We start from the raw sequence: 26032 nt of genomic DNA, 5'->3' as shown, positions 1-26032 counted from the left end.
ACCATTATCAGTATGAAAGGCCTTGAGTTTGGTACTATACTGAAGTTCAGCAAGCTTATGAAAGGTTTTGAAAATGGCTAAGGCATCAGACTTTAACTTCAAAGGATATAACCATGTGTACCTAGTGAATGCATCGACAAAAACAATATAATATCTAAATCCCTCAGTAGAAAGCACTGGTGCTGGTCCCCAAAGATCAGAATAAACAAGTTCGAGAGGAGTTTTAGCTGTAATCATGCAATCATCAAAAGGAAGTTAATGCATTTTGCCTATTTTGCAAGAATCACAAAAAGACATATTTGAATTTGAACTTGAACAAGGAAGACCAATTTTATTCAATACAAGTCGAAGTACATGTAAAGAAGGATGCCCTAATTTGGCATGCCACTGCTAACAAACTTTAGAAACATATGAAACAATACGAACAGAAGACTCAGTAGACAAAACTGGTCTTTTACATTTATTTGAAGAAAGACAATCTACAAGCAAAGAAGCAACTTCAATCTTTCTTGACAAGGAAGCTGCTAGTATACTTAACTTGAAAACAAAATTAGACACTGATTTAGAATAGGTAGAACTGGAAGTTGAAACAAAATGATATAATCCATCTCTAAGAATCCCTCAAAGCAGCACACGACCTGACTCCTTGTCCTTAACAAAACAAGAATCAGCATGAAATTCAATAATTAGATTATGATCCTTAGTTAATTGAGAAACACTAATAAGATTTTGTTGCATAGAAGGAACATGCAACACATTAGATAAAGACAAGGAAGTTTGAGGAGAAGTTTGTGTGCATAAGTGACTAGAGCCAACATGAAATATAGGTAACTTCTTACCATTGCCAACTGCAACTCTATCATTGCCACCATAAGGAGAATGAATGGAATAGATTGTTTAAATTGGAAGTGATGTGATTTGTAGCACCCGAGTCCACAATCCATGAAGCATCACCATGAGAGGTTGATGCAGGAGAGAATTGAGGAGAAGAGAATGAAGAGGACATATCTGAAGATGATGGCAAACTGCCATAGTAAGTCTCAGAATTATCAGCTAAGTAGGCTTCATTAGATCTAATGGGATGAGCCACAAATGATTGAGGATTGTGAACCAAAGCACCATTTCCTCTACCAAACTGAGAGGAACCGAAATTAGAATTCTGATTAGGAGATAATAAAGAGCTCTTGAAAATTCTGATCAAACTGATGATAACAACGGTCAGCCAAATGACCAAGCCGTCCACAAAGTTGACAATACATCCTTCGACCAAAGGACTGGCCACGTCCTCATCCTCTATAATTTCCACCTCTATAATTTCCTCCTCTAGAGCCACCACCACCTCTAGACGCTCCAGAATTGTCCTTTGTCCACTTTGAGGTTAAATTGACACTAGCAGATCCAATGTTATAGATGGAGGAAACACTAGAGGCATTCTTAACAGCAAGTCGTTGTTCATGCATTAATAAGAGATATTGCACTTTGTCTATATCGATATCATCCATCTGATATGTGATTAGACTTACAACAGTCTCAAAATCACTATCCAAGCCATACAAAATGGCCATCAACAATTCTCTATCATTCAACAGCTCTCCAATAGCAGCTAAAGCATGTCCGATACTTTTAAGTTTCAGAATATAATCATTGACTGACAAATCATTCTTCTTCATAGATCTTAATGGTTGTTTTAATTGAAATGATTTTGCAACCGTTTGTTGTGAATATAAGTTTTCGAGAACACTCCAAACATCAGATGAAGACTCATAGTGTATGACTTGCGCCAAAACATCTATTTCCATAGTCAAAAATAGCCAGCCTAAGAGTAGTTGATCTGATCTGATCCAACTAATATAGTCAGGATTCAGCACCTGAGCATCACGATATGGATTATCTGGATCGCAAATGTATTGTGCAGGTGTTGGAGCCTTGTTGATATATTGTTGCAAGTCAAACGCTCTAATCGTCATTGAAATTTGAGCTTTCCAGAACAAATAGTTGCTGGAATACAATTTGATTGAAATAAAGCTAAATGCCTTAGCTATTGCTGTAAAGTCCGACTGTGATGTCAACGACAATACAAAATTAGAACAAGGCAGCAAAGAGGAGCTCACGGTGTGAGAAGAAGCCATTGGCGCGAGTTAGTGTGGCTCTGATACCATGAAGCAAGAGCTTCAAGGTCGAACAAAAAGAAAACTAAGATGAAGAAGACCTCGAGTAGATTGATATTAAGAAAATAGAAAGTTACAATCACTAATGACAAAGGACTTAGAATGTCCTTATATACAAAATGAAAGACAAAAGCAACCGCCTAACAGAAAACAACATGACTTAACAAATAACAGAATTTTAAATAAGAAACAAATACAAGAAGCAATAGTAACTACTCTTCCACAGTCTCCATACCAGCTTTCTATAAAAGATCAACAACATATTTGGTTTGTGTAAGATAAAGACCATCTTTGTTCTGGTAGGCTTCAAACCCTAGAAAGTAATTGACAGCTCCTAGAGTTTTCAATGCAAATTGACAATCGAGATCATGAATACAAGCCTTAAGAGTAGCAGAACTAGAGCCAGTAAGAAGTATATCGTCTACATATACAAACACAAATAGCACATAATCATTTGTCCGTTTTATGAATAAAGAAGCATCAGAAACTGACCGAACACCCAGTTAAGTAAGGCTTCCTTCAGTTCATTATACCAAGCTCGAGGAGCTTGTTTCAACCCATATAAAGACTTTATTAATCGGCAAACATGAGTTGGTTTGGAAACATTCACAAATCCCTCTGGTTGAGCCATATACACTGTCTCAACTAAATCACCATTCAAAAATGCATTGTTCACATCCACTTACTGAATTTCCCAGCCAAAAGACACAGCTAGAGAAAACAGAATCCGAATTGTGGGTGCCTTAACCACTAACATAGTCCACACATGGATTTTGAAGAAAACCCTTTGCAACTAGCCAGGCTTTATACTTTAAAACAGATCCATCAGGCTTAAACTTCACCCGGAAAACCAATTTGTTTCCAACAAAATTCATATCAACAATGTAGGGAACCAACTCCCAAGTATTATTCTTTTGTAAAGCAGTATATTCTTCTTCCATGGCTTTAACCCATCGTGAGTCTAAAAGAGCCTCACTAATGGACGTTGGCTCAAGTGAGCTCACTAAGGCACGAGGAGAGGTATGCACAAGTTGTCTGGACTTGAGACGAGTAAGCATAGGGTGTACTGATGGAGCTGGAGCAGTTTTATATTTGGAAATCTTAGAGATAGGTGGAGCAAGAGGTGTAGAATGCAAAGGAGATGATGTGGTGGCAATAGGACTAGAAGTGTCAGAATGATTAGAATTGTCTGAAGTATTCCGGACTGGATGTGGGGAAGGAGCAACTACGGGGCACTTGCAAGAAGAGGAGGAAGAAACAATAGGATAAAGAAACTCTGTAATAGGATTGCAAAAATTTGAACTTGTAGACAAGTCAGCAGTCCCATGAGATGAAGGAAACAGAGTTGAATAAGGAGAGTCCTGGTCATTAAATTGAACGTGTCGAGTAGTATATATGTGACCAGATGGATGTAAACATTTGTAACCAACTTGAGTGGAACTATATCCAATAAAGATACACTTGGTTGAGTGAAACTCAAATTTATGCATGTTATAAGGTCGAAGCAACGAGAAACAAGCACAACCAAAAGGCTTAAGTAAATGATAGTTAGGAGGTTTTTGATATAACATTTCAAAAGGAACCCGAGACTGAACAGATGTGGAGGGTAGAAGATTGATCACTTGAACGGCAGTGAGAAAGGCTTTTACCCAAAACTTTGAAGGCATTTTGGCATGGGCCAATAGTGTCAACCCCATTTCAGCTATATGCCTATGCTTTCTTTCAGCAATCACATTTTGTTGATGAGTGTGAAGGCATGTAAACCTAGGTTGAATACAATTGTTATGAAGATAGGGTAAACATGCACAGCATTCCCCCCCCCCCCCCCCCCCCCTATTGTCAGTTTGCAAAGCTTGAAGCTTGGTTTGAAACTGATTTTCAGCCCGTTTATGAAAGGTACTGAACACTAACAAGACATCTGATTTGAGTTTTAAAAGATATAACCAAGTGTATCTAGTATAAGCATCTACAAAAATGATATAGTATCGAAAACCTTCATAGACAATATAGGAGCAGATCTCCAGAGATCAGAATACACAAGCTGTAACAGAAGAATAGCAGTGATCTCATGAGAAGCAAAAGGAAGTTGATGCAATTTACCTACTTCGCAAGAATCACAAAAAGACAAATTGGAAGATGAACAAGAAACTCCAATTTTATTCAATACTTTTTGCAGTACATTCAATGAAGGATGACCCAACTTATTGTGCCAATCTTGACAACTATTAGTATTTTGAGCCATACAAACATATTTTGACAATTCTTGAACAAATGAAAACCGTCCTTTAAATGCTCTGGCAGAATTACATGAAGTAACAGCTGAATTAATAGGAATTGGCTCTAGGGATTGGGCTTGAGTGCTGGTTGCAATGGAACAAGACGCTGGAACTAGTTGATATAGCCCATCCTTAAGGTGTCCCCGTAGAAGAACTGCCCCAAATCCTTTGTCCTTAATAAAACAGACATTAGAATGAAATTCAGCCGCCACATTATGGTCTTTAGTAAGTTGAGAGACACTAAGAAGATTTTTATGTATACTACGAATATGAAGAATATTAGGTATACAAAGAAACGAATTTGAAGTGGTACTTAAAATGCCTAAACCAACATGAGTAATTGACAACTGCTTACCATTGCCTATGGTGACTTTGTCCCCACCATGATAAGGTGAATGAAGGGACAGGTTGTTCAGGCTCAAAGTAATGTGGTTTGTGGCTCCTAAGTCCACAAAGCAGGCTGGATCAGAAAGAGAGGATTGTTGAGGAACAAACTGTTCTGGAATAGTATGAAACTGTGAGCCTGTCACTGATCCATTCTCATTAGTGTAGGCTCTATTAGAATCACTAAAGGTGGCCATATAAGCACCTGAATCGAATTGATTTCCAGTATTAAAATTCCCAGTAGGTCTACCAATAGTTTGATTGTTCACTCGAGTAAAGTTTCGATCAAAGCAATAATAACACTTATCTACAAAATGCCCTAGCTTTCCACACAACTGACAATAGAACTTTCGATTTGAAGACCTGCCTCGACCTTTGCCTCCTCTAAAACTCGAGCCTCCTCCTCTCTATGAATATCCTCCTCGACTATAACCAAAATTTTCATTACTTTGATGTGAGGCCACATTAACATTCATATTAAATGACATTGACTCAAAATGTAGAGACGATTGAGGCACATTCTTAACCGCCAAACGTTGTTAATGCATAAGCAACAAATATTGGACCTTCTCCAGATCTATATCGTCCATCTGATAGGTTATCAAGTTCACAACAGTATCATAATCGTGATCTAAACCATTTAGAATAGCAAGAAGCAATTCATTATCACTCAAAGGTTCTCTTATAGCTGCTAGAGAATGACTTATAGTCTTAAGCTTTAAGACATAGTCATTAATTGATAAATTCTCCTTTTTAACAGACCTCAGCTATTGTTTTAACTGAAAAGACTTGGCTATAGTTTGTCTAGCATATAATTTTTTTAGATAGAACCATACCTCGGCAGATGATTCACATTGAATCACCTACGCTAACACTTCTTTAATAATTGTGGAGAAGAGCCATCCGAGAAGCAGATGGTCAGATCGGAGCCAGCTCATATATTATGGATTCACCTCAAAATTCACTGTTGGATTATTGCACATGGAGTCAATTATGTACTTTGAAGGAGAAGAAGATTTGTTCAAGAATGAAATGAGATCAAAGGCTTGGACTGTGGCTAAAATCTGAGCCTTCCAAAAGATATAATTCTTCGAGTCAAGTTTCAGAGGAATGAAACTGAAGGCTTTAGACATTGCTACAAAATCAAATTGAGACATGGACGAAATATTGGATGTAGAACGAATAGGAGGAGAGGTAGAGGAGGAACAATTCTCGTGTACCGAGGCCATAGGTGTGGCTCTGATACCATGTAAAATGGAAAGACTAGGGCATAGAATCTTAAGAAACAAAGATAGAGAGAGTAGCTTATGTGCGGAAGTTTATCAACTCAACTCAATAGAAAATAATGGACACCAATACTATCTTAATGTCACATTCTTTTCAACAGTCATCAAAGAAAACTAGTATAAATTTTCTCAAGTAAGGTGCAAACAGTTGGTTCATCAAAGCTTGAAAAGTGGCTAGGGCATTGGTAAGCCCAAAAGGCATGACAAGGAATTCATATAGGCCTTGGTAAGTGCGGAAAGCTGTTTTAGGGGTGTTGGAAGGATTCATTCTGATTTGATGGTATCCTGACCGCAGGTCTAGTTTAGAAAAAATGGTTGCTCCATTGAGTTCATCCAACAAGTCTTCTATGAAGGTAATAGAGAATTTGTTCTTGATGGTAAGGGTGTTAAGTTAGCGGTAATCACGTAGAATCTCCATGTGCCATCCTTTTTCTTGACAAGTAGGATAGGTGAGGCAAAAGGACTTTGGCTAGGTTGAATAATTTTTTTTCTTTTCTGATCAAATCGATAAATATGTATAAATGATCAAATGTACAAGTAATCACTCAGCGTACCCAGGAAACATGGCTAACAACCAAAACCTAAAGGCCAACAACAAGGCCTTCACAATGGTCCAAAACATAAGGATACAGAGTAAACATTACTTTGTATACAAAGGTTTTGAACATATGAATTAGCCCCTCCACAAAAGGCTGAACAAAATAAAAAATTAAACGACTCCTAGCTACCCAAATTTGGTAGACCGAGCAAGCCAAGGTTATTTTCTTAGCCTTGCATATCCAAGAGGATCCTCTAGCTTTTTTGTACAGCCATTTGAGGGCACTGGGGACCAAAGTCATGCCTCTAGAGATGCCTATCCATGTTCTTATATGCTCCCAGATTGCCGAGCTGAATGAGCATCGGAAAAATAGATGGCCAACAATCTCCTCCGCCCCATTACACAAGGGGTAGGCGCAGTCAATATAATTGAGGAGGCTAGCATTTGTTTGACTTGTTTTTCAATCTCGGTCTTTTGTATAGGGGAATATCGATAAGGTCTGATGTTTACTGGTTCTGAATTTGGTTTAAGATGAATGGAATGATCTAAGGTTCGGGTAGGGATGTAGGCTCAACAAAGAGATCCTTAAATTCAATCAATAGTAACTGTAAAGCGTCAAAATGTGTTACCTCCTTGAAGGGCTCTGTAGGGGCTATCTTCTCCCTCTTGCTATGCCTCCCTTCCGTACACTCCTCTTCTATCTCCATAGCTAGAATGGAGAACATTTGAGAGATCTGAACCTTCCTCTTCTTCAATAGTTTCTGTAACTTCTTGCCAGAGATCAACTTACACTCCGCTGTTTCAAGGCTGCCCACCAAGGTCAGTTTCTTGCCCTTAATGTCCACTGTAACTTCCAATTTATTAAAATCAAATGTTAAGGGACTAACCGTCCACATCTAATCAACTCCCAGGACGATATCACATCCTCCTAGCTCCAACACCCTCAAATTCATTGTGAATTCTTTCCCTTGCATCACCCACTTATGGTGGTTAAATATACATGATTTTTCTTGCTAAAGTTTTATCACCATATATAAAAGATTGCATCAATCAAGAAGTAGCGGTCAAACATTTCCATAGAAGATGGAGATTTATAGATTTCCTCTTATAGATTAACAGAGAAGTAATACCATCAGGCAGGTTTATTTATTAGATTCCAAAGAATTGCAAGACATGGTTAATGAAGTTCTAGACAAAGTAGACTTAGGACAACTTTAAGAAGTTTTAATGGAGCAAAAATGAGGGAGATAAAAGGCAATGTTGTGAGGACGATCGAATCTTAAAAGACAACCCAAACTAAAGCCCAAAGGCGGCAGGCTAATGAGCTCACACTCATCCCATTTTAACTATGAGCCAAAGGCCATGGCATGTTGGGCCTAAATTGTTTAAAAATGCATATTGAACCTATATGGGCTAAGATGCTTACAGAATGCACGTTGGATAGATATATGGGCCTAATAAAGTTAGTTGACAAACCTCAAGAAAGTCTATGGGCTATACATGACAAGTGGACCAAATTCAACCCTAGAATTGATAGTGCAGCACCATGGGTTTATACCCCACCTTAGAGGGCTATCTTTAGGAGAGTTTTTCAAGACCAAAATGGGTCAAAAAGATGGGCCAAACGTAAGGAACCACACCAGTAGCCAGCATAATAAAAGGATAGTAGAAGGTGCCCTGCCACAGGAAGTAATAACCTAGACGATAGACCCATCGAATGATGGAATATTGATACCAAAATTTGTTAGGTAACAATCTTAGAAATAATCAAAGACAATTTGTCTTAATTGATTACAATGAGCAAGAACAACATCCTCTTTTAAGGGGAGGATTATAAACAAAAAAGGAAAAAAAATAAACTAAATATTGACAGCATCCTAATCTACATCCTTGACTTACTATATTTACATAATATTTACATAAAGCTTAAATTCTAGAATATTCGAGGATCAAGGACAAATCTTCCTTAATTTGAGCATATTTCCAACAATATTTCCAGCACTCCCCCTCAAGCTAACTTGTAGATGTCTTCCATAGCTAGCTTGCCAATAAATTTATCAAATTGCTTCTTGTGAAGACCCTTGGTTAGAACATCAGCAATTTGTTCAATTGTTGGAAGATATGGCATGCATATTATTCCAGTATCGAGCTTCTCCTTGATGAAATGTTTGTCCACTTCTATATGTTTTGTACGATCATGCAACACCGAATTATGAGCAATAGAGATGGTAGCCTTGTTGTCACAATAGACTTTTATAGGTTTTGACTGAGGAAACTTCAGCTCTTCAAGTATCCTTTTGATCCACATTCCCTCATAGATTCCATGAGCAACAGCTCTCAACTTTGCTTCTGCACTACTTCTAGCCACAACATTTTGTTTTTTGCCTCGCCAGGTGGCTAGGTTTCCCCCAACAAAAGAATAATAGCCTGAAGTAGATCTCCTATCATTAACACTTCTTGCCCAATCTGCATCAGTGTAGATCTCAACTTATAGGTGGCCATATTTCTTGAACAGTAAGCCTCTTCCAGGAGTCCCTTTCGGATATCTTAGGATTCTGTAGACTGCTTCAAAATGCTTTGGCCCTCGTGAGTGCATAAATTGACTCACCATACTCACTGCAAAAGCAATGTCAGGTCGTGTATAAGACAAGTAGATTAATCTGTCCACAAGTCTCTGATATTGTTTCTTGTCCTTTACTTCTTCAGCTTTGGCAGCATATAGTTTCACATTAGGCTCAATGGGAGTTTCTGACACCCTACAGCCAAGTAATCCTGTTTCTCCAAGAAGGTCAAGAACATATTTTCTCTGATTGACAAAAATGCCTTCTTTGGATCTTGTAAACTCCATTCCAATAAAGTATTTTAGGATCCCCAGATCGTTGATTTGGAACTCCTTTGCAAGTTTCTGCTTGAGGACTACTAACTCTGTCTCAATATTACTAGTTAAAATAGTGTCATCAACATAAACAATCAAAATCAACTTTACCATCTTTTGAGTGTTTATAAAATGAGTCGTGCTACAGTGCCCAAACAATTGACGCACGGGATGACCGAACGGAATGAAACCCGCTTGGCCAAAGTTCGGCGGACTTCATCTAAGATGAAGTCCGCCCAACACACTGCTATTAAAATAAAAATTAAAATAAAAAAATAATTAAAATTATAATATAAAAATTAACTTAAATTAAAATTATAATTATAATATAAAATATAATTAAATTGAAGTCCGCAGCAGCGGACTTCATTTTAAATGAAGTCCGCCTTCTGTTATTAGGGTGGATTTCATCTGCCCAGCAACCTGCCCGCTGTTGGGCAGCGGACTTCAACCCCGTTCAGTTCGGGCGGACTTCATCGATGATGAAGTCCGCCCGACTTTTATTTGGATGCGTATTTCGAGGTGAAATAGTAATTTTAAGATGAGGATATTTTTGTCTTTTAATGTTTTTAGTCATCCTGTACGTCAACCAATTCGGGCAAAATAGCATTATTTTTATAAAATATAGTGTGATCTGCCTGACTTTGAAGGAAGCCATAACTGGTAACTACCTTTCCAAAGCGTTCGAACCATGCTCTTGGAAACTATTTGAGAACATACAGGGATTTCTTCAGTCTACATACTTTGTCACTCCCAAGTTTATTTTCAAATCCCGGTGGCAAACTCATAAAGACCTCCTCTTCAAGATCACCATTAAGAAACACATTTTTTACATCGAGTTGGCGTAGAGGCCAATCTGAATTTACTGTAAGAGACAAAAGAACTCTGATAGAGTTTATTCTTGCCACATGAGCAAAGGTCTCCTAATAATCAATCCCATAAGTCTGGGTGAAGCCTTTAGCCACCAGTCTGGCTTTGTACCTATCAACTCTCCCGTCAGCCTTGCATTTTATTGTAAACACCCATTTACACCCTACTATTTTTTTGTCTTTGGGCAAGTTAACTATCTCCCAAGTGCCATTTCTCCTTAGAGCACTCATCTCCTCTATAACTGCTAATTTCCAATTTGGATCATCCAAAGCTTCTTGTATATTCCTTGGCACAAACAAGTGTGAAATCCTAGATGTGAAACCCTTATGATTCTTTGATAGTCTATGGTAGGAGAGATATTTAACAATAGAATATTTAGTGCAACTTCTAACACCTTTCCTAATTGCTATAGGAATATCAAGATTAGAAATAATAGGTAAATGATTGGAAATAGTTGAAGAATCAATTTGGGAACTATTAGGTAAAGTTGAAGGACGAGGACTAGAAGTTGAAGTGGGATTTCTTGAACTTACAGTGCCATTTCTCGGGTTTTCAGACTAGTTTTGTGCAGAATTGACATTCAAGTTTTTTTTTTCTTTTGATGAAATCTCTTCCTGGTATAAACCTGAAGTTCAGAATTTAGATCATTATGATCAGTTTGTAGTAATTCTCCTCCTGCTTGAAAAACCCCTTTACTTGGCATCAAAGAACCAGAATCTCCTAAGTGACCATTATCAGAAACATGTGGTTCCTGAGTAGGATAGATTGCATTTGGAAGGGGGACAGAAACATCCCAAAAATTGTCTTCAGCTTCATGTTTCTCCCCCTGAAAGGAATTTTTGGTAAAATAGGGTTTGTTTTCAACAAATGAGGCATCCATACTCACGTGGATCTTTTTTGTGAGAGGATCATAACACTTATGGCCTTTTTTATGAGAGATATAACCCACGAAAACACATTTGACAACCCGAGGATCAAGTTTTGAGCGAAATTGAGTAGGTATATGAACATACACAATACATCCAAAAACTTTGATGGGGAGGTCTGAATGTAATCTAGTGTTGGGAAAAATGTCTTTTAGGCACTCAAGGGGTGTTTGGTACTTTAATACTTTAGTAGGCATCCTATTTATCAAATAGGATGCCATCAAAACAGCTTCGCCCCATAAATATTTTGGAACATGCATAGAAAACATGATGACATGTGCTACTTCGAGTAAATGTTTATTTTTACGTTCAGCAATGCCATTTTGTTGAAGAGTATACCGACAAGTAGACTGGTGGTGAATACCTTTGATTTTCAAAAAATCCCCCAAGTGCTCATTGAAATACTTGGTGCCATTATCAGAGTGTAAAATGCCAATTTTGGTTTGAAATTGGTTTTCAATCATAGTGTAAAAGTTTTTGAATAAATATTCCATTTCAAATTTTTTGTGCATCAAATAAACCCAACACAAACGGGTATGATCGTCTATAAAGGTAACATATCATTTTTTTCCAGATAGAATAGAAATTTTAGATGGACCCCAAACATCACTATGAATTATATAAAAACGTTTGGATGCTTGGTAGGGTTTTGGTAAATATGTAGAACGATGATTTTTTGCCGAAATGCAACTTTCACATTGAAAAGGAGAACAATCCATTCTTTTAAATAATTCAGGAAATAAACGTTTCATATAGGCAAAACTAGGATGTCCTAGTGTAAGTATGTTATTCTTAGTCTAAGATGCCATAGCATAATTGTGTCTTGAACAGGAATTGAACTAGTACTACTAAAGCCCTGAGCTTTTTTATTACTAGAAGAAATTTCATCATAGTAAAGACCTTCAATCATCCTAGTATGCCCAATCATCGTCCCCAAGTTTTGGTCCTGAAATTCACAATGGGATTCAAAGAACGTAACACGATAGTTAAAATCTTTGCAAAGTTTACTAACAGACAAAAGATTGCAGACCAAGTTAGAAACATGAAAAACATAATGGAGATTAATTTTCACGGTTAGTTTAATAAGTCATTTTCCTGCAATAGATGAAAAACTACCATTAACAATTCTAATTTTTTCATTGCCAGAGCAAGGAGAATAGGTATTAAATAAATAAGGAGAACTAGTCATATGATCGGAGGCTCCAGAATCAATAACCCATGGAGAGGAATGTAGACAAGAAAGAGCTTTAGGTTTTCTACCTGTGTATGCCTTGCAAACACTAGGAATACCAGATGAGGAACTAGATTGCAACAGCTTCAAGAGTTGATCAATCTGTTTTTTGTTGAAGGGACCTGTGTTAAGCTCATTCGCAATAGGGACCCCACGGTTACTGTTCTTGTCTCCTTGCTTGTTACTCTTCCAATTGGCAGGTTTGCCATGAATTTTTCAGCAAGTCTCACGAGTATGGAGTGGCTTGTTGCAATGGTCACACCAGACCCGATGTCGCTCATTGCTCCTACACTGGTAATTTGCAGCCTTTGTAGGCAGCAGTATCAGTAAACAAGGCAGAATTTTCAATTGACTCACCAACAGTTTTTTTGCCGAGCATGACACTCCTTCGGCTTTCTTCTCTTCTAAACTCAGCAAACACTTCACTAATAGGAGGAAGGGGAGATCGGCCAATAATCCTCCCTCGCACCTCATCGAACTCAATATTAAGGCCAGCAAGGAACTTGTAAATACGGCCATCTTCAACCATTTTCTTGTGGTGGTTGCAATCTTCAGTAGATTTCCACTCATAAGTGTTGAAGAGGTCAAGATCTTGCCACAGTCTCTTCGATGAATGGAAGTATTTAGTAACAGAATTAGCTCCTTGCCAAATCTCTCCCAGCTTAAAGTCAACTCAAAAACCTGAGATTGGTAACCTAGGTCAGAGTACATCCGATTTACATTATCCCACAATTCCTTTGCAGTAGAATAACACATATAATTGGAACTGATATCTTCATCCATGGAATTGACCAGCCATGTCATGACCATAGAGTTTTCAGCATCCCAAACGGAGTGTGCTGGGTCATCCACTGCAAGTTCCTTCTTGTCTCCAGTAATGTAGCCAATTTTTCCTTACCCGCGAATATACATCCGGACAGATTGAGACCAACGAAGAAAATTATCACCATTTAAATGAATGGTGGTGATTTGGACAGAATGGGTGCTAGAATGGTTTGGCTGAGTCGCTGGATGTTTTGTTTGGATGGCAGCGACAGGGTTTAGGGTGGTTTCGAAAGTGACTTCTGACATAACTTATCACGTTGGGAGTGGAAAAAAACAAGAAGGAAAGGCAGCAAACAGGGTTACCAAGATCTGATTGGTGGCTGCCGATGTAAGATGCCAGCAAGCAGTAGGCGGTCAAGGTAGAGAGGCCGCAAGCAATCGGTGATGGCTGAAACAAACACAACCAACCCAATTGGAGTGGGCGCCACCGTCCTGAATGGTGAACTTGCACTTACCCAGCAAAAACTTGCACTCGCAGGAGGTAGAAAGCGACCTGGCAATTGACAATGGCGAAAGCAACAAAGAAGACAACCTTGGGTGGCCGCAACCAGTAGATCTGAGCTTGGCGATGGCTGGGAAGAGCCGAAAGTTGCCGGATCCAAGCGTCAGCAGCCAATAGAGAGGTGCAAGCGGTCGCAAGAAGGGCCTCACACGGAATGGATGGTTGTGATTTAATCCAACTCTGATACCATCTTAAAAATAATCAAAGACAATTTGTCTTAATTGATTACAATGAGCAAGAACAACATCCTCTTTTAAGGGGAGGATTATAAACAAAAAAGGAAGAAAATAAACTAAATATTGATAGCATCCTAATCTACATCCTTGACTTACTATATTTACATAATATTTACATAAAGCTTAAATCCTAGAATATTCTAGGATCAAGGACAAATCTTCCTTAATTTGAGCATATTTCCAGCAATATTTCCAGCAAACAAGTAAACTTGTCAGGCTATAAATTGGATTTGGTTTGTAGGGAAGGGAGATTCCATTTCTACAAAATGACCACATCTAGTTAGCCACCCGGCTGGGATGCAAATGGAAGTGATTTGCTTTGCAGCAACCAAAACATATCAATATTGCAGAATAAACTCATCTGATTTCATATCTGTATATCCATCACTTGTTTGGCACAATACAAGAATGCTACTGTTTTTATGATCTAATTTCCATGCTGATCACATCATCTCATCAGCATATGCAAGACCACCCCCATTTACTGAAAAAATTTCCAGGTTAATTTTGCTTGAAATTAATTGAGATAAAATTTGGTAGATATACTAATAAATGAAATCCCATGCATAAATAATGCAGTTTAGCAATGCATATTAAAATGAAGTTCCCTATTGGAACTCAAATCCATTATCAATGAAGTATTTTGCAATTTTGAATTTTCATCTTATCTAATTTGAATGCAACTAGGGTCCAGGATATGATTTTTGAAGAATCAAGGTCCTTACCAGAACACGGTCTACTATAAGCTGAATCACAAGTTGCTCTAATTCATCTTTATTTATCTCAGCACCTGAACCATCATAACAAGAAAGGTAAATGGTCTATATGGACGTTCACAAATGGGCTTCAACAATTACTAACAGAACAAAAACCTAATTTAACTAATGGTTAGAAGAGCATAACAACAGATGTTTCTAAGACACTACTTGCAAGTTTATAAATTGACCTAAGTCAGGAGGAGAACAAGAGAGCTCGTTTGATCTCAATATATCAGTGAATATTAAAAATAAAACTCCAATTGTGTTTACTTCCATTAAAAAATTTCCCCAAACATGTTTTCATCATCTGGTATACAACATTACAAAAAAGGAGAAGCATAGAAAATTTCAAATTTATTGCTTATAATAAAAACAGGTATCTCTGGTGCATGAGGATCCAGGGTCCCTACTTTGACAAGATGATTGAGGTTCATTTTGTACATAACCTTACCCTTGTTTGCAAAGATACTGTTTTCACATCTAGAAGTCTAGAACCCATTCCAATCAAAATTTATATACTTGTGATAAATTGTAGAATATTATGTTAACGCATTTTCAGGTAACTGAAACAATGATGAGTTCAGCTTAACAAAGAATGTTTAGACCAACATTATTGAAGGTATGCTGCAAAAAGCTCAGAAGCCTTTCCATTTCTCCAAAGTAAAGCGAGGCAAATTATTAGGCACTTAAAAGTGCGCAGGAGGACCTCACCCTTAATTTCAAAGGCATACAAAGCATGCTTTATTTTTAAAAACATAGTGCGTCACCTAAAGGTTTGCTGCACCATGTTTTCCTCATGATATATACAATAGAAATAAGTAAAAGGAAGTGAAAAAATTGCTAGCCTTATTTTTGATTGGCCAGTTTAAAATCCTGTCACTAAAACGTTTGCTAAACCATTCCCTATGTTTTCCTTATAATAAATATAATAAAAACAAGTAAATAAAAGTCAGAAAGTTGCTTGCCCTATTTCTGATTGATCTGTTTAAAAATAACTTATGTGACTTGTAGATTTGTTGCATCACTTCCTACATTTTCCTAATCATATACAATAGGAATAAGGAAAGAGATCAAAAAGTTCCTTCCCTCGTCAAATAACAAAAACAAAACAGAGGGAAAAAGCTGAAGGCTGCAAATCAAGGGGGCCAGATCTGAAACAGAAGACACATCAATCACACCACCAACCACCAGGTATAAATCATAAATCTTTTAGCCTTTTTTATCTGTAGCTATTCTTTTTAGTTATCATTTATTTCTCCCTCATCACTTCTTCTCTTATCCTCTCATATACTATTCTTTTATTCTTTTTCTATTCATCTATCTCCTCTCTCTCTCTCCCTCTGTGTGTTCCTACTCCCTATTTTGTCTCCAAACTAGATCTTATTTGGGAGCACATTTTTTTTATTGTGAAAAAGAAATCTGGTGCCTTTTCTTTTGGTTTTTGACTATTTGATATTTTGTCCAACAGATTTACTTATTGGTGTTTGAAAGTATGGCTATTTAAAGAAACCAAACAATAAAAATCATGAAACTTAATATGAACTTTATTATCATATTGTTAGTAACTTCATTTATGAATGTACCATTTGCTTGAAAGATATAGATGATAGTAATGAGTGTTTAACTGAAAAGAGGGTAGAAGATTGTGCCAAGAATGACCTAGTATTTACTGATGAAGACAATTTGACATCGGATGATGTTGCTAGAGCTACTGGAGTTGAATTGTAGGACCATAACAAGGATACACATGGAGGCTTCAAGTTCTACACATGTTTCTTATGAGATAGAAGCTGGCACATAAGAGGGGATGATAATGAGGGCTAAAAATCTAGAGACAATCATTAGATTAGTCCTTTGGTTAATGAGGATCATCGTGTCCTTTAAATGTGTTTATGTTACAACTAGAATAGGATTTTCATGGCAGCACAGTTAGCTTTCCACAAGTATCATAGCCTATGTTGGATTTGAACCTCTTTTTGCAATGACACTAGGCCACATTGATTAGTATTGTTGTTTTTGTCTTTTCTACTATTTATGTATTATAAATCTTTTTAATCAAATATTTTGTTTTATCAATTGTGCCTCACTTTACTCTAGTGAATGCCTATGCTTTGCACTTTGTGCCTAGGGTATAAGATCCCTTTGTGGTAAGTGTCTCGAGAAATTTCAAAAACCCTGTTCTGAATTGTCGCTAGCAAAGGTAATAAAATGTTGATGTCGATAGAACTATTGAAACTCTATTGGAAACATCAACAGAAGTGTTTAGGAAAAATCTGACAAATCCTCCAAACTTCTTCAAAGTATAGAGAAGTTGACCTCAATTATTGTTAAGAAAAAGAAAAAGAAATATTGAAAAGTTTGCATGATAGAAAACATTTAAGCATAATGCTTCTTGATCAAATGATAAAATCAGTTCTATAGTCAGTGTTGAAGTATACTGCACTCTTTATTCATCATCCCCTCTCCTTACCAAGAAAAAAGTTAGAAGAAAAAACATTAAAGATGTTCCTCCAATTTACAACCGCACGCAAGCTTAGATAAAGGAGGGGGATTGCGTTAGGTAGTTGACAACAACTGTAAAACTCCTTGGATCAAACACCATGAATTCTAAGCACTTGACGCCTAATATTCATGTAACCAATCCCACCTAGTGAGATTAAGGCTTATGATTGTTGTTTTTGTTGTTGGTCCTGGTAGGCAATTAAGGTGGTCATAAATTAAGGGGTTACAATTTGGGTTTCAATATAGCGCAGGGTATAAGAAACTTCGAAGCTTGAATCAGAGCTATAATGTTGAAACATTTAGGGCAAAATTGGCAAGAATCTTATGGATAAGATTCATGGGAAGTTTGGGAATGCAAATCCCCTAGAGTCCTCTTGGACCATAGGAGCTATTACAGGGTATGCAAATTCCCTTTAACTCCTCTTGGATCATAAGAACTCCTTAAATTGAGGTGTATGTGCTAAGCCTTTGGTGAAATATTAAATTAGTGAGAAAATCACTTTCTGAAAGAGGGGTTATTAGCACCTCCCCCCCCCCCCCCCCCCCACCCTCCCCCTCAATGGCTTCTTTGTTTAGAGGTGCTGACAGAATATAGCAAACAATCTGCATAACTTTACAAACTGAAATGTTGACATAACTTGTGAACAATCATCAAGATGTCCTTCAATTGCAAAGGTCATACCAGGATAGACTGTTACATTTCCAATCCAACTAACACCTACAGTCAGGTCAAGAGATAAGTCTAGCCTGGAACCTATTAGGAAACTGTGAACTATTGTTTTCTTGTCTCACATTGCCTGTTTCACCCAAAATATACAAAGTGTGCTTTCATACTAAGCATATTCTGTAAATAGAGCTTGGACTAAAGGACAGACTAGAAATGGCGTTTGGAAGGTCATGAATGCTGTAAAACAAAATTAACAAATCCCTAAGAACATGTTTTTTCTTGATAATATTTATTTCAGTTTTTCAGATAATTTATATAGATGAACAAAAAAAGCTCCATAGCCATGCAATTCGGACTTTACTCAGCAGGCAGCAATGCAAGTTAAAGAAGAAAAAAGAATAAAAACTTCTATCTCCACATTGGAGGAAAATACCTTGTAGTTACTTTGCCATATTTGAAGAGAGAGAAACCAAAATGACTTCAACTCACAATAGTCCTTCATTAGTAAAAATTGTGTACGATTTCAGGGAGGAACTTGATCGTGGATAGAGTTGAAACAATGGGGAAATTATCCACTATATTGTTAAATAAACTTTAACAAATGTCATGTGGTTACTGGAAACAAGTCAAGGCAAAACAGAGTAAAAGATTTCAATTCTTAAGACTAAATGATTTCTTTCCCTGTTCAAGTTGATATTTGTCATTTTCAACTGCTAGACATGTTGGTAGAGGGTTGAAAGATGCTTTTATCTCTGAATAATTGATGAAAATAACAGGTGATATTCATGGCTATGACTAATGTTCTTTTTCCATTTACAGAACTTTATACTTGTGCCTAGATGCTGCTATGTCAGGTTAGTGCTGATACATGCACCATGCTAGAGCTGGTATTTCTCAAGTCCTAGTTAAGTTTGTTAAGAGTAAAAATAATAATATAAAAGATAAAATTAACCATGTATCTAACAGCTTAAACTTTTAGACAAGATGGTAGTTAACAATTTAATATGGCATCAAAGCAGGCAGAGGTCCTATGTTCAAACCTAACCGCTAACCCAATATTTAGATAGTGCACGTGTTTGGACCAAAAGCTTGGCCACATGTGAGGAGACATGTTAAGAGTAAAAAAAATAATATAAAAAATAAAATTACCCTCTATCTAACTACTTAAACTTCTAGATCAGATGGTGCTTAACCATTTAATAAACTCATCGTGCTAGAGCTGTTAGTTTTGTTCACTCTGGAAAAAGTATTCATTCGTCAGGCTTGGTCTAATCATAGAAGCACTAGAGTTGAAACTGTAACCAATATTCTTAACTCTGAATATTACTCACATATGCTTCCTACTAATTTCTAATCCACGAAGATCTGGTGCAAATCAAGATACCAAATTCCATCTATTACTACCTTCAGTTGAGCATGTGAAATGATGTATCAAGGCAATAGCACTAACCTTCATCCTTGTGCTTGACCTTCATCTTGTCCACCAATTGCAACATTGTTATTCTCTGACCATTGTCTTGCAGATCCTGCAGCAAGGATATCATAACTTTTGCATGCCCTACAAATTATTAACACATTATGCATACAAGTTAATTCAGAATTTTTAATGTTCAATGCTTGAAAAAAAAATCACAGCCATAGATCAAACATGTCTTGAAACAAACATAACATGATTTGCAACTCATTATGCATACTATATGAAATGAAAAATATATAGAATTTATCTCTAGATGTAGAAAATTTTGCCACAAGTGGAAGAAATCTCTATTTTTCTTCAAAAACAGTGGATGCATTTTATGATTTGTTTTTCCTACTTTTCCATTTGATTTTCCACCCACCAGAGTGTCACCAGCGGACCAAACAAACCTTAGCTTCTAGTACACTATTCAGAGACTAGAACCCACCTTGGTCCACTGCTGGACGGCAGCTGGAGTCACTGAAAAGCTTCCATGAATGTGGCCAACAATCAACTTCACTTTCTGGCAATGATGACGAGCTCATTTTTAACCTTCAATGTTCACTTTCTGGCCACAACCTCAACAACAAATTTGTAAACCTAAATGTCCTCTAACACCTCCAACTCATGGCACACTCAAAGACCCCTTGTAGAGCTCAAAATCTACTCTGAAAGACAGCTACCCGAATGATTACTTTTTTGAATTTTTAAGCCTAGGTTGCCCCTCATTTCTCTCAACCAATTCAACCAAATTGTTCATAAAATCTCTTATCCTCATCAAAGGGTATGCCACTCAGATTTTATAAAATCCTAGGATATTAATTTTGATTTTTTATTCATTATTATACTAATTTATTAACAAAATACTTAAAGAGTTTCTCCAACATCCCCGATGTATTTTTGGTATTTATCAGGATCAAAATGACTTTTACGCTCTTTATATTGTTGTTTCTGAATTTTTTGTGTCCAAAATTCAATAGTTTGGTATTTCCCACTTCAAAAACACTATGGAATTTCACCATCATTCTTATGGCTATTTCCTCAATTTGCCCAAAAAATCATAGTTTAGCCCAAATTGTGCATATCTCCATTTAAACCTCATTATGGTTAATTGACCTCAAAATGAAATGTTTGGCCAAAATGCCCCTCATGTCCTCTGCAAATCCTTCTTATGTTTTTTTTCTTTCTAGTAACTTCCTAAGGTTTAATTTGCCACACCATTCACCTTCAAATTTCCATTTTTATCTTTTGATGTTTTGTGCCAAAATATCCAAAATCATCAAAATATCACTGAGATTAAATATCTGATCATAATTTGTTACATTACAAGCTTTTGAAAAACCTGATTGGGTAAGGCTCACCAACCACTCCTGCCAATCCTTCTCTTGATTCTCTAATCTCTCTCCTTTTCTCGTTTTTCTGTTTTTTTTTTTTTTTTTTTTATCTCTTTCATCTTTGTATGCTCTCTCCTGCCAGACCTACCTGGATTTGGCATAGTGTATTCCTATTCTTAAATTGATTGGGCACAGCATATACCAATTTCTACATGGATTTGGCACAATGCAAAGAGTACAACAACAATTACAAGCCTTAGTCTCACTAGGTAAGGTTGGCTAAATTAAATTTAGATCTCCAGCTATATCTACTCACGGCCCACATCCTGTGAAAAGAATAAAATATTGAATAAGGAAGTTTCTGGAAGAGAAGTTACAGCCTATATAAAATTTATACAAGTTTAATAATTTAACATCCCCAGAAATTCCTAACTGGTTTTGAAGAAACTCATTGTTTCATTGACTTTTGTTATATTCCATGGAAACACGTGTATTTGATGCTCCACTACTGCTTTGCCCAGTCCTCATTAATCAAACCCCTCCCTCCCTCCCTCAACTCACTGTTTCAGTACATTTTGTTATATTCAAAGGACACCCAAGTATTTGACGTTCCACTACTTCTTTTTGCCCAACCCTCATTAATCAAACCCCTCCCTCCCTCCATGCCATTGAATTGGTCATGTGAGTTTATCACGTACATTAAATAGCTTGGTTTTATTTGGGGATCTTTGCCTTCAAATTGGTGTAGTGTCAGTCCTCTCCGAGATCTGGGCATCTCCCTCCCTCCCTCCCTCTGCGGTCCTTTCAGTGTTTGGGATTTACCTTTAGATTAAGGGTTTTCATCTCTCTCATTTCTTCTATCAGTCTGGTGTGTACTTAGCTTTCAGGTTCCTCGGCCTCAATTTTTGTTGTTGCTGATATTCTGTGTTTATTCGATCTCCTCACTCATATTAAACTTTACACCTATAATTAATCAAACCCCTCTATAAAACCTGAATGTCCTTCAACCCAAGACCCTCCCAACCCCCCACAGCAAAACAACCCTGCAACAAGGCTCTGACATCTTGATGGTTGGTACTGAAGGGATCAGCACTCTTTCATGCATTGCTGGTGTACACACGTGCCTTTATGCGCAGGGAGGTGGCATCCGAGGGTTCTTCAAACCCTAATTTTCGGTTTAGGGTGTTTTCTTCCCTGTCTGGCTACAGATCAAACCCTATCCTCAATCCAGTTTTGTCTTGTTGCCTGTTCAGTTTGGTTATCCTCTGTTATGCTTATCCTCTGTTCAGTCAAGCCTGATGAAACTAATCTTGACCCAATCTGTGGCCTGTGGACCTATGACCCAAGTCTAGTGACCTGTTGACCCATGAACCAAGTCTAGTGACTCATTGATCAATGCAATTGATTTTGACCCATTGGCCTAGACCCGACCGCCCACCAGTTTGACCAATGATGGCATCATGCATACCGTATGTAATTTTTCTCCATTTTTTGCCCTTGTTCCATCTCTACAGTATGATGTTCAAATAGAAATCTAGTTTTAGGTCGTTAGGGGTTATTTTGTCTGTTCCACTTTTATTTTATCATTTACTGATTTTGTGTTTACTTATTCTTTGTTTATGTGGATTTGGCATGTCCCTAGGAGGACCTAGTTTATTTGACAACTTCTTTCATGCATCACTATGAGTGGGTTATAATTTCTTTTCTGTATGCATTTCCATATTCTTAGTTATGTAAGATTACAAACCTTGTCAAAATATCATCATTTAAAATGAATAAAAATGGAGAAACAAAAACTCATTTTAACTGTCATAGTTTGATGATCATTATGTTATACATTTCTATGGGACATATTGGCTATTGATGACAGTTTCTGTAACTCGTTTTGACATTATTGTTGCATATATGGATTTTGTTCACCTTCAAGTGTAGAAGTTATATTAATTATTTCTCAACCGTGTCATTTGGGAGTATCTTGTTAGAACACTGTTAGCTAACTGCAGTTAAAGTTTAACTATTGGTGCACCACATAATACCTAGTTAGCAGGGTGTCTTGCTAAACCCATGTGTAGGCACCACATGTGGATTTAGACATCAGTGGGATTGTTATGAAGTGCAACCCAGTTTTCTCCACCATTACGTTCTTATGTAATCTGATTGCTAGTTCTGCTAGTATAATCCCTTTACTGTGCATAACTCTTTTATTATCACCCTTTATAACTGTCCCCTTAATCTTATCCCCTTTCCCATTTAATTATGCTGGCATGACATGTTCATTAAATATTGTTGCATTTTCCCTTATTTCCCCACATAATAATGCTTTTTGTCCCTCACTAATCAGTTGCGACTTAAACCATTCGTTTAACATCTTTCAGATTCGTACATTTGGACTTCAACAGTGTTGTAATCCTAGTATGAAGCAATTACCTGTGAGATGATATGATGACTTAGACGAGCTCTTGGATGTAGCACCGACAGCACTTAGGATAGAACACTAACTATTTGGGATTATGTATTCATATTTATCAATTGATTAGTCTGTGCATATAACATGATTCTGATATAGTAAGTTTGATTAGCATGAATTTTTGGCCTATACAGATCTTCTGATTCAGTTACAGTATTATGCTAGGATGACATTGTTATGATAATATGACTATTCATTCAATTTATAATATTCAATTGATTCTGTTCAGATGAGATGTCTATTTGGTTGGTCATTGCATATAGATGGTACTGATCACATATTTGTATGTTTTAAGGTTGACTACTCCCTAGTGGAACCCACGGTTCTATTAGGGCATAGTGTTGGTCATGGCCCCCCACTTTTCATGATAGGAACATTGTCCCTTGATTAACCGAATGAACAAGCAATCATGCCTTCAATCTTAATGAAGGCCTAATTGGTGGAAACCACAATTAATAAAATGTTATTATGACGGTACACTTGCCATTCAGGTGAAAGTAAATAACTGAAACTGTAGCTGATAGATCAAAAGTACAAAGAAGGTTGATTTACTTTTCTTTCTTCTTTTATGCTCATTATCAACAAGGACTGGTCATAAAAGAAATAGAAACAAACTGTCATCTCTTGAGTCAAAGAAATATACCAGAGGCATCAATTTCCTTGACTACATTTGAATATGAACAGTTGTCGCACATCCCTGAGATTAAAAAACACAGCATTTTCTCTTGTCATTCCTCAAGTTTATGCAACCAATAACCATAAGAAACAATGATAATTTTGAAACTAGCAAATAGTACCATTGCAGTCCTGTAACGGCTCATTAAAATGCTGGAAGAAAGCACTTCGACGGCATTCTCTTTTAGACTGAAAGGAGAAATATCAGTTTGAGATGAAAGTTAAAGAAGTTGTTAATTGCAGAATACTAAGCAAGATTTGAAATGACTCACTGGTGCAAGGGCAAGCACCGTATAGTCTCAAAACAACTACTGCTATACAGGTTTAGAAGGGAATGTAAAAGCCTGTCAGATCCTTGATCTGACAAGGGAAATTCTCTCTGAAACGAGAGAGAATTTGCGAGAATAGAGAGGGAGAGTAGAATGGAAGGGTCGAGAGGGAGAAAACAGAGAGAGAATGAGAGAATTGGGAGGGAAAAATATCTGATTCAATTTATCAATCCATGCATTCAAATGAGCTGGGCCAATCTTTTATATGGCCTCAGCTTGGCTTTGGCGCCAAGGACGGTTGCCAAGGCCCTTGTAGAATCAGTACAAGTTGCCTAACTAATTGTATACAACTTGCATTGCTGGAACATTCTACTAGCAAGCTAATTCCCTCCAAATTACACTTATAGCTACAGTTTACAGGTATGGCAACAATTAATATCAAAGTATGGCTATAGCCTAGGTACGTGACAGCTACCCCCCTCCTTCAACTATTTCTTGTCCTCAAGAAATATGTAGTAGGCTGGCCAAGTTAGGGAATTGCCTCAGTAAGTCAGGCAGATACTCCCATGTGTCTGGTTGTAGGGAGGACCACTTTACCAGCACCTGAATGATTGGTGCTCCTTGTTTGTAGATAATTCTCCTATCCTTGATAGCTGTAGGAATGGCCGGTCCATCTTCCTCCCTGCTGCTTGGAGGAAGTGTATGGTTGGCTAACTGTGTACCCACTCCTTTTTTGAGCAAGGGATATGTGGAAAACAAGATGTATCTAGGAGTTTGCTGGCAATTGCAATCGGTAGGCCACTAGCCCTACCTTTGCCAGCACCAAGTACGAACCATAAAACTTCGGACTCAATTTAGATACCGGCTTTTTGGTTAGGGCCCTAAGGTGTTGGGGTGTTAGCTTCAGGTAGACTTCCTCTCCCTCTGAAAATTCCCTTTCACTTCTTCTCCGATCAAACATTTGCTTCATTCTATTATGTGCCTTTGCTAGCTCAACCTTCAATAACCTCAGGATATCTTGCCTCTGCTGTATATAGGCTCCCACTTCGGCCACTGTTGTTGGCTCCCTTACTACTGGTAGCAATGCTAGCTTGTATCCATATAAGGCTTGAAAGGAGTCATGTTTATGGAACTATGGTGGCATGAGTTGTACCACCATTGGGCCACAGATAGCCATTTGTGCCACTCCTTTGGCTACATAAAACATAGGCACCTCAGATAGGATTTCAAACATTGATTTACCCTCTCTGATTGCCCATCCGTTTGTGGATGATAGGCAGTGGACATGTGGAGCTTGGTGCCTAAGGACTTTAGCAACTCCTGCTAAAATGAGCTAGTAAAGACTTTGTCCCTATCTGACACTATAGAATGGGGCACTCCATGCATCTTCACTACATTGTCCAAGAAAACCCTCGCAACCTCCTAGGTGATGAAAGCATGGGAAAGGCCTATGAAATGGCTGAATTTAGTGAACCAATCCACTACTATCAGAATACAATTTCTCCACTCAGACCTGGGTAAACCCTCCACAAAGTCCATAGTCACGCTAGTCTAAGCACCTTCTGGTATAGACAAGGGGTGTAGTAGGCCTGGTTGAGCCACAGTATCATGTTTACACCTCTTGCACACGTCACAATTCATCACATAGTCTATCACATATTTCTTGAGTTGTGGCCAATAGAAAATCTGCCTTATCCTCTTGTAAGTGTTTTGAATCCTGGAATGACCTCCCAATGGAGAGCTGTGAAGTGCCTAGACGACCTAGTTCCTCAATGTCATATTTTCCC

The 26032-nt window shown here is 37.5% G+C and overlaps 1 protein-coding gene across 8 annotated transcripts in view; it reads right to left on the bottom strand.

The window, feature by feature from the left end:
* LOC127812977 (ATP-dependent DNA helicase Q-like 2) overlaps positions 1-26032 on the bottom strand; it is a 93680-nt gene that overhangs the window by 10008 nt on the left and 57640 nt on the right. For all 8 annotated transcript variants that reach the window (XM_052353602.1, XM_052353603.1, XM_052353609.1 and 5 more), the window contains 4 exons: positions 24099-24165; positions 23945-23998; positions 19495-19602; positions 14843-14907 (listed from right to left, as the gene is read on the bottom strand). In XM_052353602.1, the coding sequence (XP_052209562.1) occupies positions 14843-14907; positions 19495-19602; positions 23945-23998; positions 24099-24165 (294 nt within the window). The remainder of the gene's footprint in view (positions 1-14842; positions 14908-19494; positions 19603-23944; positions 23999-24098; positions 24166-26032) is intronic.

This window comes from Diospyros lotus, chromosome 11 (assembly GCF_014633365.1).
Source record: "Diospyros lotus cultivar Yz01 chromosome 11, ASM1463336v1, whole genome shotgun sequence".
Lineage (NCBI taxonomy): Eukaryota > Viridiplantae > Streptophyta > Magnoliopsida > Ericales > Ebenaceae > Diospyros > Diospyros lotus.
Note: the sequence above shows the minus strand (reverse complement) of the source record. Positions and strands in the feature narration are given on the sequence as shown.